This window comes from Triturus cristatus, chromosome 6 (assembly GCF_964204655.1).
Source record: "Triturus cristatus chromosome 6, aTriCri1.1, whole genome shotgun sequence".
NCBI classification, from domain to species: Eukaryota; Metazoa; Chordata; class Amphibia; order Caudata; family Salamandridae; genus Triturus; species Triturus cristatus.
In genome coordinates, this window is record NC_140589.1 from 11,474,121 (window position 1) to 11,489,312 (window position 15,192).

Below are 15,192 nucleotides of genomic sequence, written 5' to 3' on the forward strand. Positions count from 1 at the left end.
GAATTCCCCCCAGGCGTCAGACTGGATCCGGAAAGTTTTTAATCAGCAGTACCCCTGGGCGTCAGAAGGGGGCGTCGGTCGACTCTGCGTTCGTCGCCATGGTCGCCAGTATGACGTTGCGGTAGCTACATAGACGCCGTCCTCGCATGCAGACGTAAGTTCTGTACACGACTTTCCACGTTAGAAGCGCCAAGCCATGCAAGACACTGACCAGCGGTGCACAAAACTAGGGCACTGAAAGGATGTACTTAACCCTAGAAGTCGTTCGCAGAATGGGGAGGATGGGTGGGGCGGTAAGGAATCTATAACTAACCTATGTTTCTTACAGATATATGGTTACCGAAGGTAAGTAACTTGTTCATCTGAAAGAAACAGTTATAGACTCCTTACCTTAGAATAGATACCCCAGCAATACCAACCCCGGAGGTGGGTCTGCGAACTAAGTTCACACCAGAAAGTGTCCAGGCAGTAGTGTTTGGTGAACGTGTGCAGCGATGCCCATGTAGCTGCCTAATGGATGTCACGAAGGGGGACTCCCCGTCCGAAAGAAGTGATAGCTGCCGTCGTCCTGGTGAAATGGGCGCGCAGTCCCACTGGAGGCTCCTTCTTTGCCAAAGAAAAGCAGGCTTTGATGCACAGAACGACCCCCCTGGAGATGGTCAGTTTGTGCACGGCTCGACCTTTCTTAGCGCCCACGTAACCAACAAAGAGCTGGTCATCCACCTGAAATTGTTTTGTGCGATCCAAGTAGAAGGAAAGCGCATGTTTTGGATCCAGCCGGTGGAGCCTCTCTTCCTCTTTTGAAGGATGCGGAGGCGGAAAGAAGAAGGGCAAAGTGATGGTTTGGCCAATGTGGAAAGAAGAAACCACCTTGGGAAGAAAGGAAGGTCTAGTTCTAAGGACGACCTTGTCCGGATGGCCAGCCAGAAAGGGAGGCTTGGAAGAAAGAACTTGTAGCTCACTCACCCTGCGTGCAGAGGTGATGGCCACCAGAAAGGCAGTTTTCAATGTAGGAAGCCTGAGAGGACAGTTATGTAGCGGCTCAAAGGGAGCACACATAAGATATGTAAGCACCAAGTTCAAGTGCCACAGGGGCATTACGAAGGGAACAGGAGGAAAGAGATGAGTAATGACCTTAAGGAAGCGATTTACAACAGGGGACTTTAAAAATAGAAGGCTGATCAGGAAGCCTAAGGAAGGCTGAAATGGCCGAGAGGTAGCCTTTGAGAGTGCCCGGAGCAGAGCCCTGCTGGGCCAAAGAAAGGAGGAACAAGAGAATCTCAGAAAGAGGGGCAGAAAGGGGATCCACAGCCTTTGCTGCGCACCATGCCACAAATTTGTTCCATCGGCAGGTGTATACCGTCTTAGTGGAGGGACACCTGGCTGCCAAGATAACATCGCAGACTTCAGGAGGCAGGTCATACAACGTCAACTGCGGCCTGCTCAATCTCCACACAAGGAGGTGGAGGCTGGACAGGTTCGGGTGGAGGACCGCCCCCTGCTGCTCGGACAGAAGATCCTTGCGAAGAGGCAGTCGGATCGGAGGATCGATGGCCATGTTGAGCAGCTCGGGATACCAGACTCTTCGTGCCCAATCCGGAGCCACAAGATTGACTTGGGCCCAGTCGAGCTTGATGTTCTTCAGCACTCTGGGCAGAAGTGGTATAGGCGGAAAGGCGTATAGAAGACCGCAACTCCACTCGCGACGAAAAGCGTCACCTAGCGAGTGCCGTCTTGGAAATTCCAATGTGCAGAACTGCTGACATTGCGTGTTCTCTTCGGTGGCGAATAGATCTAACCAAGGCTCTCCCCACTGCTGAGAGACCTTGCACCGCCTCTGAATGAAAACGCCATTCTTGATCCATCATGCACCTGTGGCTGAGTTCGTCCGCCCTGGCATTCAGGGAACCTGCCAGGTGTTGAACCACCAGGGATATGCCCTGATGTTCCAGCCATGTCCAGAGGCGGAGGGCCTCCTGCCATAGGGTCCACGACCCCACCCTGCCTTGTTTGTTGCAGTACCACTTGGCAGCGGTGTTACCCATGAACACTTGCACCACTCTTACCCGGACAGAGGGAAGGAATGCTTTGAGTGCAAGATGAATCACCCGAAGCTCCAGAAGGTTGCTGTGGAGCCCGAACTCCGCTGGCGACCAGAGGCCTCTGATCTCCGCCTCTCCCATGTGGCCGACCCATCGCAGAAGTGATGCATCGGTCACCACTGTGAACTCTGGATGGGGAAAGGAGAGAGATCTGCCGCCGACCCAATCCGGGTTCGTGAGTCACCACTGCAATTGGCATGAAGTGCCCTCCGAGATCTGGACGCAATCGGACAGACTCCCCTGATATTGGGCCCACTGGAACTTCAGGTCCCACTGCAGAGCCCATATACGCCATCTGGCATGATCCACAAGCAGGATGCAGAAGGCCATCAGACCCAGGAGCCTGAGGGTCATCCTGACCGAAACCCGGGCTAGAGGCTGAAAGATCAGAATCATAGCCCAAATATCCGGGACTCGCTGTTCAGGAGGATAAACCCGAAACTGCGTCGTGTCCAGAACCGCTCCGATGAAGAGGAGCTTCTGAGAGGGGGTCAGGTTTGACTTTGGCATGTAGATGGAGAACCCCAGCGAATGCAGGAGGTCGGCCGTAGTCTGGAGGTAGGAGATGACAGCCTGGGGCGAGCCTGCCTTTAACAGCCAGTCATCGAGATAGAGGAAGACTGGAACCCCTGATCTGGGCAGATGAGCTGCGACCACCGCCATCACTTTCGTGAATTCCCGAGGGGCGCTGGTAAGGCCAAAGGGGAGCACGGTAAACTGAAAGTGTTCGTGGCTTACCGTGAACCGTAGGCAACGCCAGTGGGCCAGCAGGATGGGGATGTGTGTAACGCCCTGAACGTCTCAGGATCGTTTAACAGACACGATAATGAGAACGCAACCACTTGTGAAGGTTTAGTTATTTTAATGAAGGCAAAAATAATACAAGGAATAAACAAAAGTTATAGTCACTGGAATCCTCCAGGCTAAGTACGTTACCAGCCCACAGCACGGATGGTCCTAACCGTCCTCTGCATATACGCCGATCCCGGCGTATGCCAACAGAGGGCAGAAATGAAATGGCCGACAATGCCAATCGGTAGGCTGCGAGGGGCACGAAGAGTGTTGGGGAGAATCGAGGAGTCAGGGAAACACCCAGCCGGGGTCTCTACCTGAAGGGAGCAGCCGCTCAACCTCTTCCTCAGACTGCACCGGGACGCGGAGTCACCTCCTGGTGATGCGTCACCGATACCCCAATCACAAGCAAAGAAGACTGAACCGAGAGCAGCCGCTCGATCGATCCTGTGGACTTCCGAGTCTGTAACGCGGCAAACACCTCCTGGTGTGCGTTACAGCTGGCAGTCCCTGTATCTCTGGTCGGGCTGGGAGTTACGACTCCAACCAGCAAAAGCGCCACTGCGCTTTGACTCAGCCGAGTCAAAAAGCGAAGCTCAATGGTTATCCGGTAGAGCTTCCGGGTCCTTCACAGGTGACGATGGGGCAAGACACGGCCCAGGGAGTAACGACTCGACCTACCTCCGTTCTTGCCTTACTGGAGCACCACTCCGGAACACTGCTCTTCACTAAGCAGGTACGTCGGTGTAAACACAATATCCGACAGCGTTGTACCTCCCGGTTCCTCCCTTTATAGGGCGTGTTTTCCTTGAGTTATGTAACAGCTCTCCTGTTTACATAAGGGCGTGTTTTCCTTGAGTTATGTAACAGCTCTCCTGTTTACATAAGGGTGTGTTTTCCTTGAGTTATGTAACAGCTCTCCTGTTTACATAAGGGCGTGTTTTCCTTCCCTCGCATGACAGGAATTCTTGACAATGTGAAAATACGCATCCAGCAAGTCCAACGCTACCATTCAGTCTTGCGGGTCAAGGGCAGACAAGACCTGAGCAAGCATCAACATCTTGAACTTCTCCTTCCGGAGGAAGCGATTGACGTCCCTGAGGTCCAAGACAGGACGCAGGCCCTTATCTTTCTTGGGAACCAGAAAGTAGTGGGAGTAACAACCACGACCTACTTCTGGGATAGGAACGCGCTCAATGGCTCCCTTGGCCAAGAGAGCCGTGACTTCCTGCTAGAGAAGGGCCAGATAATCCTCCGACATGCGGTGGTGTAGTGGTGGCATGGCTGGAGGGGTAGTCTCGAAGGGGAGGGAGTAGCACCTTCGGACTATTTGTAAAACCCACCTGTCCGACGTGATTGTGCGCCAGAGGGGGAGGTGATGGTGAACCCTGCCGCCCACTGGCGTTTGATGTGCCTGAAAGGTCAGACTAAGAGGGTTTGGAGGTAGTTGCAGAGGGGGTTGGGGTTGGTGGACTGGCCCGCCCACTGGCCCCCGGAACCCTGACGGTTGTTTCCACGTCCCCGGCCGTGCGAAGGTTGGGTAACTTGCTGCGGCCTGGGGCTCTGGGTGGGATGTAGCGGGGGCACCCCTTCCGTAGCCACGAAAGTGGCGAAAAGCAGACTGCGCAGGGCGGGTGGAGAGGCCCAAGGACTCGACTGTAGCACGTGAGTCCTTGAAGCACTCTAGGGCGTTGTCTGCTATGTCGCCAAAGAGGCAACGGCCACCAAAGGGCATGTCCATCAAGGTGTGCTGGACATCCCCTGAAAAGCCAGTGGACCTCATCTAGGCATAGCGACAAAGCGCTTCCGACGTTGAAATGGTCCTGCCCAGAGAGTCGGCGGTGTCCAGCCCACAACAGATCGTAATCTTTGCAGCATCCCTCCCAGCGGCAACAGCCTGGGAGAGCACTGCCCGGGCCTCCTCCAGACACTGAGGCAGCATTTGCGCCACCGTATCCCACACTGAGTGCGAATAATGGGCCAAGAGACATGCAGTGTTTACAGACCGCACTCCTAAGCTGGCGGAAGAGTAAAGTTTCTTCCCAAGGTGGTGCAGCTTCTTGGATTCCCTTTCCGGTGGAGCGGTAGAGAAGGCGCTTTTGGAGGTGGACGTTTGAACTACCAACCTCTCAGGGGTGGGATGTTGGGAGAGGAAAGTGGGGTCGCCTGGAGCCGGGCGGTGGCGTCGGGTAATCATCCTGTCCACAGGAGCCCCTGGACCAAGTGTCCAAAAGGATGTCCCTGAGGGCTTCATTAAACGGCAGCAGGGGCTCCGAAGAGCTCGCTGCCGGTTAAAGGACCTCTGTCAGGAAGTTAGTCCTGACTGCCACTGTAGGTAGCTTGAGGTGGAGAGCCTCTGCCGCCCTACGCAATACCATTGCTTATGACGCTCCCTCCTCCGTAGCCACTGTAGGAGGAGACAACATGCCAAGGTCTGGTGAGGTATCCAGATAACTGGTTTCCCCTAGTTCCTCTCTCTAGTCCTGTTCCACCCTGGACCAAGGCAGCCAGCATTGTCCACCCTGGACCAAGGCAGCCAGCCAGCCATGTCCACCCTGGACCAAACCAGCCAGCCAGCCATGTCCTCCCTGGACAAAGGCAGCCAGCCAGCCATGTCCTCCCTGGACAAAGGCAGCCAGCCTGCCATGTCCTCCCTGGACAAAGGCAGCCAGCCTGCCATGCCCTCCCTGGACAAAGGCAGCCAGCCTGCCATGCCCTCCCTGGACAAAGGCAGCCAGCCTGCCATGTCCTCCCTGGACAAAGGCAGCCAGCCTGTCATGTCCTCCCTGGACAAAGGCAGCCAGCCTGCCATGTCCACCCTGGACAAAGGCAGCCAGCCTGCCATGTCCACCCTGGACAAAGGCAGTCAATCATGTCCACCCAGGACAAAGGCAGCCAGCTATATGCACCCTGGACAAAGGCAGCCAGCCATGACCACCCTGGCCAAAGGCAGCCAGCCATGGCCACCCTGGCCAAAGGCAGCCAGTCATGGCCACCCTGGCCAAAGGCAGCCAGCCAGCCATGCCCACCCTGGACAAAGGCAGCCAGCCAGCCATGCCCACCCTGGACAAAGGCAGCCAGCCAGCCATGTCCACCCTGGACAAAGGCAGCCAGCCAGCCATGTCCACCCTGGACAAAGGCAGCCAGCCAGCCATGTCCACCCTGGACAAAGGCAGCCAGCCATGGCCACCCTGGACAAAGGCAGCCAGCCATGGCCACCCTGGACAAAGGCAGCCAGCCATGGCCACCCTGGACAAAGGCAGCCAGCCATGGGCACCCTGGACAAAGGCAGCCTGCCAGGGCAGCCTCATTGGGGGTACCCGTGCACAAGATGTGTCTCAGTGGACACCACCATTCACCTGCTGCTGTGAAACACACACACTGAACATACACAAAGCACACAGGCCTCCTTCACATACCCCCACTCTTGAGGGGAGACAACGGAGCCCAGTTTACAGGGCAGAGGCAGTCTGCAGTCTCCTAAAAACTACAAAGACTGCCTGAGGCCCTGGACTAGAATCCTGGTGCCATCTCAACAGTCGCCTCACAGCCTGCAGTGAAGGGGGCAGTATCCGCACTCACTCAAAATAGGAAACACTCACTGACAAACAGCGAAGATACAATATTGGGCACTTTTCATGGAGCAACACTGCAGAGTTCACTCGAGGAAACAGACAGCAGCAAGGCTTTCAATGCAAAGGTTCTTTGTCCCAACACCCAGTACAACACCTCATTGCAAGAGGAGGCGAGCAGAGAAAAGGCTGGTTGTGTTCTCTGTCTGAGGCGCTGTCACAGTGACAAATACCTGGAGGTCCTCGTGGTGTCCAGTAGGAGGCGCTGCAGGGCTGCCACTGTCCTGGAGTCTTCAGTCACCCCATCCCGCTCTCGGCCCAGCAGATGAACATTCCTCAGCAGCAGCACACAGGGCCGATACAGGGTGGCATGTGAAAAGGCAGCCTGCAGCTTTGCCTCAGCGGCTCCACTAGTGTCCCTGCATAGGGCCACACTGTCCACCTGCAGGAAAGAAAGCAGGTGGTCACACTGTGCACCTTCAGGGAAGAAAGCAGAAGGTCACACTGTGCACCTTCAGGGAAGAAAGCAGGTGGTCACACTGTCCACCTGCAGGGAAGATAGTCATGGGACAGAGCGAGGCAGAGCTATTGAGGAAACAGCACAGGGCACAAAGCAGCAAACAGAAGAGTGGACAGAATACAATCATGAGCAGAGAAACTTTATTTTCCTGGTGATGTCCACCAACTGACAACAATATTTTCCTTGGAGACTTCAACATCTTTGGCAACAGCTATGTGAACACTTTTACCTCCTTTCTCTGTGCCAATGATCAACAACAACACTGCCACAAACCCGCTCACCACAAAGGCACCATTCTGGACCTGATAATCTACAATTCTCCCAACCTAAAGACATGACCCGATCCCAGTTGACTGGTCCAACCACATGTAGATCCTGTTCTCCCTGACCGGCTCGTCTACCAAAACATACGGGCAACCCAAGAAAGAGAAATTATGGTTCAGAGACACATCCATCCTGGACACAGAACCCATGGCCATCATGGCCCTCATCACCCTAATTTCAATTATGCCTCATCTGGATATTAACGAGGTCACTGACAAATTGAACTCCTGCAAGGAATCCCTTATTGACAAATGTGCACCATTGAAGAGCACATTATCCAGACCAAAACCCTATAGGCCCTGGTTCTCAAAAGAGCTTTATGAAGAACAAAAGCGTATCAGAAAATGTGAGATAGAATGGAGACGAGCACCGTCTTCACCTGAGTTGGTCTAAGCTTCACAAAGTGAGAAAACATTACAAAGACAAAATCCTCAGAGCCAAATCCTCCCATATCAGAGGCCTCGTGAATTCTGAAAAGAATAGACTGAAGTGTCTGTCCGAGGTCATTGCACAGACTGCTAACCCCTCCATCACTTCGGCTCTCATGTCATCCGTGGCCCGTTGTAATGTCTTTGTGGATTTCTTTGACATCCATATCTCGTTTCCTATCAACGACTCCCTCGAAACGGTTGAGTCTCTTCCATGCAAGGCCCTACAATTATAGCCATCTTTCTCGCCAATCTCCAAGCAGGACCTACCATGAACTATCTCCAAAGTTAAACCCTCAAACCATCATCATGACGCCATTCCAGGCTCTATCAGCAAATCTCTTGCCACACACCTACTCCCCCCCCATGTTGACCACCATGGTCAATTCCTCTCTCAAAGAGGGCCTCTTCCCAGAACGACTATAAAATGGGTCGAATCGATCCACTCTTCACACTCCCATTTTTAGGCAAAGGCATCGAAAGTTGCACAGAGGTCCCAACTAGCCTCACACATTCGAACAAACGACCTCCTAGACACTCTCCAATCAAGTTTCTGCCAGAGTCACAGTTCAGAAACTGCAATCCTCCAAATAGTCGATGACGCCCTTAAAATCCTCGACTCCAGCAACTCCTGCCTCCTGGATTTATCCACCGCTTTTGACACCGTCAACCATCTGGACCTCCTTCATATTCTTAAACTTCGCATGGGATATCGAGGCACTGTCCTCAACTGCTTCTACCCTTATCTATCCAACCATTCCCAAATTGAGAAAATTGGCAACTTGTTCTAAAGACTAGTCAGAGTTCACCAAGGGGTCTCTAAAGGTTCGATCCCCTCCCCAACTCTCTTTAACCTCTACCTAGAACCTCTATGCGTGATTCTCAGAAGCTCTGGGATTCTCTGGAAACTCTACACCGACAACACAAATAATACTTGAAAATCTCATCCCCGGAAGACACTGCCCTGCTTTCAAATATGCTCTTGAATATTCAAAACTGAATGTCTAATCACCATTTAAACATCAACCCAACTAAAACAGAATTTCTTTTGAACTCACCTCCAAAAACAAAAATTACAGTACAGGAATGGACTGCCACCTTTCCCGCCCTGGAGAGCTGCCCCGCCATTGTCCAGAAAGCCAGATCACTCGGCATCAGTCTTGATAATCGTCTCAATCTTCACAGTCACATTGCAGCCATGGCCAACAGTGCGCAACACCAACGTAGGCAGATTTAGGACATCAGACAATTCATTTCGGATCAGGACCTCAAAACAGTGGTGCAGTTTCTCCTTCTCTTTAGACTATAAAATGGCCCTTCTCTCAGGCATTCTCAAAGTCCACCTAGGCCCACTGAGAGCAACACTAGTTGTTGCAGCACGCTTCATCTTAGGTCTCAAGAAATTTAACCACATCTCCCCTGCCCTTCTAATCCTCCAATGGCTTCCCTTTGAAGCGCCGGCCCAATTCAAAATGGCTTGCATTAACCACAGAGCACTGCACTCCTCCTCACACTCCCATCTAAACGAGAAACTGAATTGTCCGGAGCAAATAAGGGGTTCCAGAAATGGCCAATCCCTGCATGTGGAACCGCCCCACATTCAGTCGAGAACGGTACCTGAGCCAGTCATTCTCTGGTAGTGCCACTAGAATCAGGAACTCTCTGCCTCCTCTCTCCTGTTTGACAGACACCTGGGCTAATTCATCCTCGACCAGACTCCACTGCGCCCTGATCTGCATTTGTTATATGATCCAACCATCTAAATTGATGCTTTAGCTCTGCATGTCCGCTGCCCAATTGTGGTAACTGTCTTTTGTGGTAACTCCTGTACACATTCACTGATGTAAACATGAGAGTTTAACTACGATTACTGTAACCCACTGTATCCTGTGTGTTGTAATGCGCTCTAATGCCTTCGGGTCCTGTCCGTGCTAAATAAAATCGCAAAAATAAAATTAACTGTTATGAACTGCTGCCACCTTGTGGGCAGATCTAAAATAGGTTCCTAATCGTGAATCTTATGAACACTGGTGGATAATCTCTTGTAATCTCTTGAGAACAGGTTTGGCCTTTCTTATAGATTGTTGGAAACAGGGTTGGTCTTTAAACTTCAGCATTCTTGCGAACCTACCTCACAAAAAAGTGCCCAGCTGGTTCTTGTTCTCCATGGAAAGTTTCAGGGTGATCCGTCAAGAGAGGGCCGAGCAAAAGCAGGGGGTGGAGGGGGGGGGGGGGGGGGGGGGGGGAAATGTTATGTTTAACATGTCAATTCCCTTAGGAATTTTAGACATGACTACAGCCCGGACTGCTGAACAGAATTACACCAAATTTGGCAGAAAGCTAAATCCAAATTTGTACATCTAGAGGTGCGAATACTTCACAAATAGTTCGCCAACAGGAATGCTGTGATTGGCTGGCAAAAACCTGTGTAGAAAGTTGCGCCTGCCATTTGATATAACAGAACAGGGTCCCGGGGGGCTCAAAAACAAGATTAGAAGATATACAAGGGGTCAGGGTAGAGGTACCCTGACCCCATGGGTGTGATAAAGGGGTCTTTGAGGAACCCCTTATGTGTACAACACGTTGAAAAACAGATTTATGTTCCACGTGTGATGTTTGCGAAGTCGTCGTGATGCTCAGCACGATCTCCTGTGTAACGTTGCGACAAATTCATGAATATATCCGCAAAAAAAATCAGATACTCACTCATCTACAAAAGTACTCACTCAGAGACCCACTCGGACACACACACAGACACTCGCGCACCCACTCACAGACCCACTCAGACTCTAGCACCAACACAGACTCACCCGGACACACACACCCACTCACAGACTCATGCACCTACTCAGATTCCCACACAGACACTTACATATCCACTCACAGACCAACTCAGACTCATGTACTCACTCACAAACCCACTCAGACACTCACACACCCAGAGACCTGCAAACAAATTACAGACCAATTCAGACACTAACGCACCCAGACAGATGTACAAAGTCACTTATATAGTTGTGAATTTTAAATGTGCTGGTGTCCATTGAATGTCTGCTTTTGTTTCGCATATTCACAACGTATTAACAAAACTTGGAGAAAAAAAGTATTTAAAAAGAAAATGAACCAGTTTTTGGGGAATAGGGTGCCTCTGAGGACAGCCTTTGTGTTTATTGTGAGTAGATGATAACTACACATAAAACAGGATGCAGTGTTTCAAGCTGTTGAGGACACATCTGTTGCCTTTCTCTGTGAAATGTACTCCATCGCTTCTATGAATACTTTCCATCTCACAGCGCAAGTTATTGTTGTAGATAGGAGCCCATGTCATGGTCTCCAAGGAATGCAGAAACCGTTTTATTGACATGTTCCCTGGTTTTGTAGATCTGTGGAGAGAACTCATTTGACCAGTTCTATTTCTGCCTTTGGCATATTTTGGCGAATACCAAGGCAGTCTGAGGGAAAAGTACCATTAATTGAACAAAGGTATCCTTCATTACGTTTCCAGTCCTACCCCAGTAAGTGGCTGTGCAGTGAGTACTCACAGGACGAGCGAACACGATAGGAACTGAAATCGAGGTTGAATGGGGCATCAGATTTAAAATATCACCCCTCAGATAAGGATAGAGGGAACAAAGAAAAGATACGACCTATAGGACAATTCCACAGAACCCAATTCGGGTTGAAAGTATCACCGAATTAAAGAAACTTGAAAGACAAGTTATTAGCCCTGAAGAAGTCGCAAGTTTATTCCCTGTTAAGCGACGAAACACGTGTCGGCTAGGAACCTCAGGAGCCAAGTGGAGTGCGAACCAACACCATCCACTGAAGAAAATGAAATAAAACGACCATGAAATGAAAAACGAATACCAGTGTGATTTATAAAACTGTACCACTTATGTATGTATTTTCAAACGTGTGCATAGGAATAGCATTTACTATATCTGTGGCCATTTTGATCACAACTTTCCAGGGATTTGTTGGTTACCCCTACCTTGTTGCACCATACTAAATAGGAGAAAGAAATAGATTTTTAAGCGACAATACCTTGGTGCGCCATATTCCAATTACTTACCACCACCCTGTATGAAAAACCTACCCAGTAAGTGTGGCTATGTCATTGCCACCAGTGTACAATCATGAGGTCAGGGTGTTGGCAATCTGCAAAGCTTTCAACAAAAAGCAGTAACTGATGCCACTTCAACCCTCTCTGGCCAATCAAAGTAATGTCCACATTAGCCAAACCCAAGACCCTGTCAATGCCACTCTTTCTAGCATACTCTATAGCCCAAAACACAAAGTTATAACCCACAATCCACACACTAACAATTTTGAAGACTAGGAGGAGCAGCACACAGGAGAAGGCCGGAGCTGAGATAGTTTCCAAAATGAAAGGCAGTTAAAATGGAGGACAGGGCCTGGTTTAAAAGAAATACATATTTGATTGGATGGTGTAAATATGCAGGTTGATAATATTAGGTAGTGTCTTTAAAACATATGTAAGTAGATCTGTAATTGGCTCTGGTAAAAATAAAAAAATGTAATGTAAACTTGGATATGCTTTTAATTCTGAATAGTCGCCCACACCTGTTGCTGTTGATTTTGAAACTAGTATGCTGCTTCTAGAGTGTGTTGTGAACTTGAGACCTACTGGTCCAAGAGAGTGTTCGAAAGGGTGTTGCTATGGAAACTCAGCTGAGAGACTTGGGGGGAGGGGCATTAAACAGACTGTAGTGAATTAGTTTCAGTTAGAGTGGCTGGGACTCATTTATGGAGGAGGGTTTATTTTCCCAGTCAGGAGTTTCTTATGAAGCGCAGTGTAGTTGTAAAATATTAAGAGTACAAAGCAAAATATGTTTTTGGACTCCAGTACATATTAACGAATTTGTCGCAAAGTTACCCAGGGGTCTGTACGGAGGGTTGCGACAAATTCCCGAATATGCCCAAAACCACTACCAGATTGGGCTTCTTTAGTGAAGTGCAAAATAGGGTTAAGAAATACTGACCATTGAGAAGTACAATAAGAAGTGTAAAATATGATTTTGATTTGTTAACTTCGACAGTATCACTGAGACGAAGTTGAAAAGGATACCATTAATGGTTGCTTTGTATGAGAGTGGCGTACCATTCTTTCTTATGCTTAGTTTTCTCATTTTCTTTGAGAGTACAGTCTATCTGACAACATCAACCAAAATAATTTGGACTAGACTACTCAATTAACAGGTATATGAATTAGAGTGTAGTTTATAAAAGATTTGATTGAAAAGGTAAGTCCGTATATATATATATATATATATATATATATATATATTACCTACTGGCGATAGCCAGTAGGTAGTTATAGTTAGGACCACGTTTCCATAGGAAAACCTCAACATTCTATTTTGAATAACTTTGGCGCCGGTCGACGAATCCTCGCAAATTTTTCAAAATAGGTGGGGCGCTACGCTCCGCTCCTACCCTGAAAGTCTCGGGGGGATCCGTCAAGCGGGGGCTGAGATAAAAGGGGGGTCCCAAAACGCGTTTTTCCCATGCATTTTTCCATAGGACCTTTAGAACGAGCTACAGCCCGAACGGCTGAACAGAATTACTCAAAATTTGGCAGAGAGGTAGTCCCTAGGTCAAGGAAGTGCCTTTTGTAGGTTTGGTGTAAATCTGTTCAGTAGATTCTGAGAAAATAGCCTTTAAATCAATATATATATCTGAGCCAGCTTACGGTACGCTTACCGTACGCTTACGGTAAGCGTACGGTGGCGTGCGCGAGCGCGATTCTGATTGGCTCTTAGATCTTAGTAAACATTCGAATCGGCCGAAACCAGGAAGCGGCGGCCGCCATTTTGTCTCTCGCACTGAGAGTGATTTTTAAAATATCAAGCCCAAAAACATGTAAAGGGGCTGTTTTGACAACTCCCTTCCACATAGTCATGTTGAGGGAGTCCCCAAACATCCCCCAAGTGCAAAAACGGTTTTATTTTTTTTTCGGCAATTTCGCGGGGTACGCTTACCGTACGCTTACCGTAAGCGTACGGTAAAAAAATAAAAATAAAAAAAACACTATCCACACTTACCCCACCCCCTGTGCTTTTGGTGGCCGAAGGCCACCAAAAGCACAGGGCTTATGTTAAGGGCAAAAAACACTATCCACACTTACCCCACCCCCTGTGCTTTTGGTGGCCGAAGGCCACCAAATGTACAGGGCTTATTATAAGGGAAAAAAACTTAGCATTTAAAAAACCGTACTAATTCACTGAAAAAACCATAGGTTTCACACACGTTATAGTTAGGAATTAGCATTTAAAAAACCTTGCAAATTCACTGAAAAAACCATAGGTTTCACACATGTTATAGTTAGCGGAAATTTTACTGATAAAAAACCAGTGAAATTCCCCCGTTATAGTTAGGGCAGGCAACTATAACTCACGCGACTGCAATCTTCTGCTGATGACATATGTGTCTTTATGAAAAAAAAATATTTGTAATATATGTATAGCTAAAAATGTATGGAAGAAGACATGGGCAAATAAGTGTCTAAATACAGTATTAGCATCAGCAGAGGATTGCAGTCGCGTGAGTTATAGTTGCCTGCGCTAACTATAACGGGGGAATTTCACTGGTTTTTTATCAGTAAAATTTCCGCTAACTATAACATGTGTGAAACCTATGGTTTTTTCAGTGAATATATATATATATATATATATATATAAATAAATAAATAAATAATCTACTGGCGGTCGCCAGTAGATAGTTATAGTTAGGATCGTGTTTCCATAGGAAATCTCAAAATTCTATTTTGAATAACTTTGGCGCCGGTTGACGAATCCTCACGAAATTCTCAAAACAAATGGGGTGCTCCGCTCAGCTCCTACCCTGAAAGTCTCGGGGTGATTCGTCAAGCGGGGGCCGAGAAAAAAGGGGGGTCCCAAAACACGTTTTCCCCATGCATTTTTCCATAGGACCTTTAGTCGAAGGTACAGCCCGAACGGCTGAACAGAATTACTTGAAATTTGGCAGAGAGGTAGTCCTCAGGTCAGGGAAGTGCCTTTTGCAGGTCCGGTGTCAATCTGTTCAGTATTTCCTGAGAAAATAGCATTTAAAAGCATATAAATATCTATACGCGCGCACTGTGCGCGCACGTGCGCGTGCCGTGCGCGAGCGAAATTCTGATTGGTTGTTAGATGTCGGTAAACATTCGAATCGGTCGAAATCAGGAAGTGTCGCCCGCCATTTTGTCTCTCGCACTGAAAAGGAAAGGGGGAAAAAAGGTGGAAAACGTTTGTCAGGGGGTCACAGAAGGACCTCCAAGGAGAAAAAAAATGTTTTTTTTTTTGTTTTTTTTTTAAATCGCGGGGTTTCACACACGTTATAGTTAGGAATTAGCATTTAAAAAACCTTGCAAATTCACTTAAAAAACCATAGGTTTCACACAGGTTATAGTTAGGTGGATATTTCACTCGTAA

At 48.8% G+C, this 15,192-nt stretch overlaps 1 protein-coding gene across 1 annotated transcript in view; it reads right to left on the bottom strand.

Annotated features, from left to right (window-relative positions):
* Positions 1 to 15,192, bottom strand: part of PEX6 (peroxisomal biogenesis factor 6) — a 216,075-nt gene that overhangs the window by 112,726 nt on the left and 88,157 nt on the right. The window contains exon 7 of the mRNA XM_085610116.1: positions 6,700 to 6,908. Within this exon, the coding sequence (XP_085466242.1) occupies positions 6,700 to 6,908 (209 nt within the window). The remainder of the gene's footprint in view (positions 1 to 6,699; positions 6,909 to 15,192) is intronic.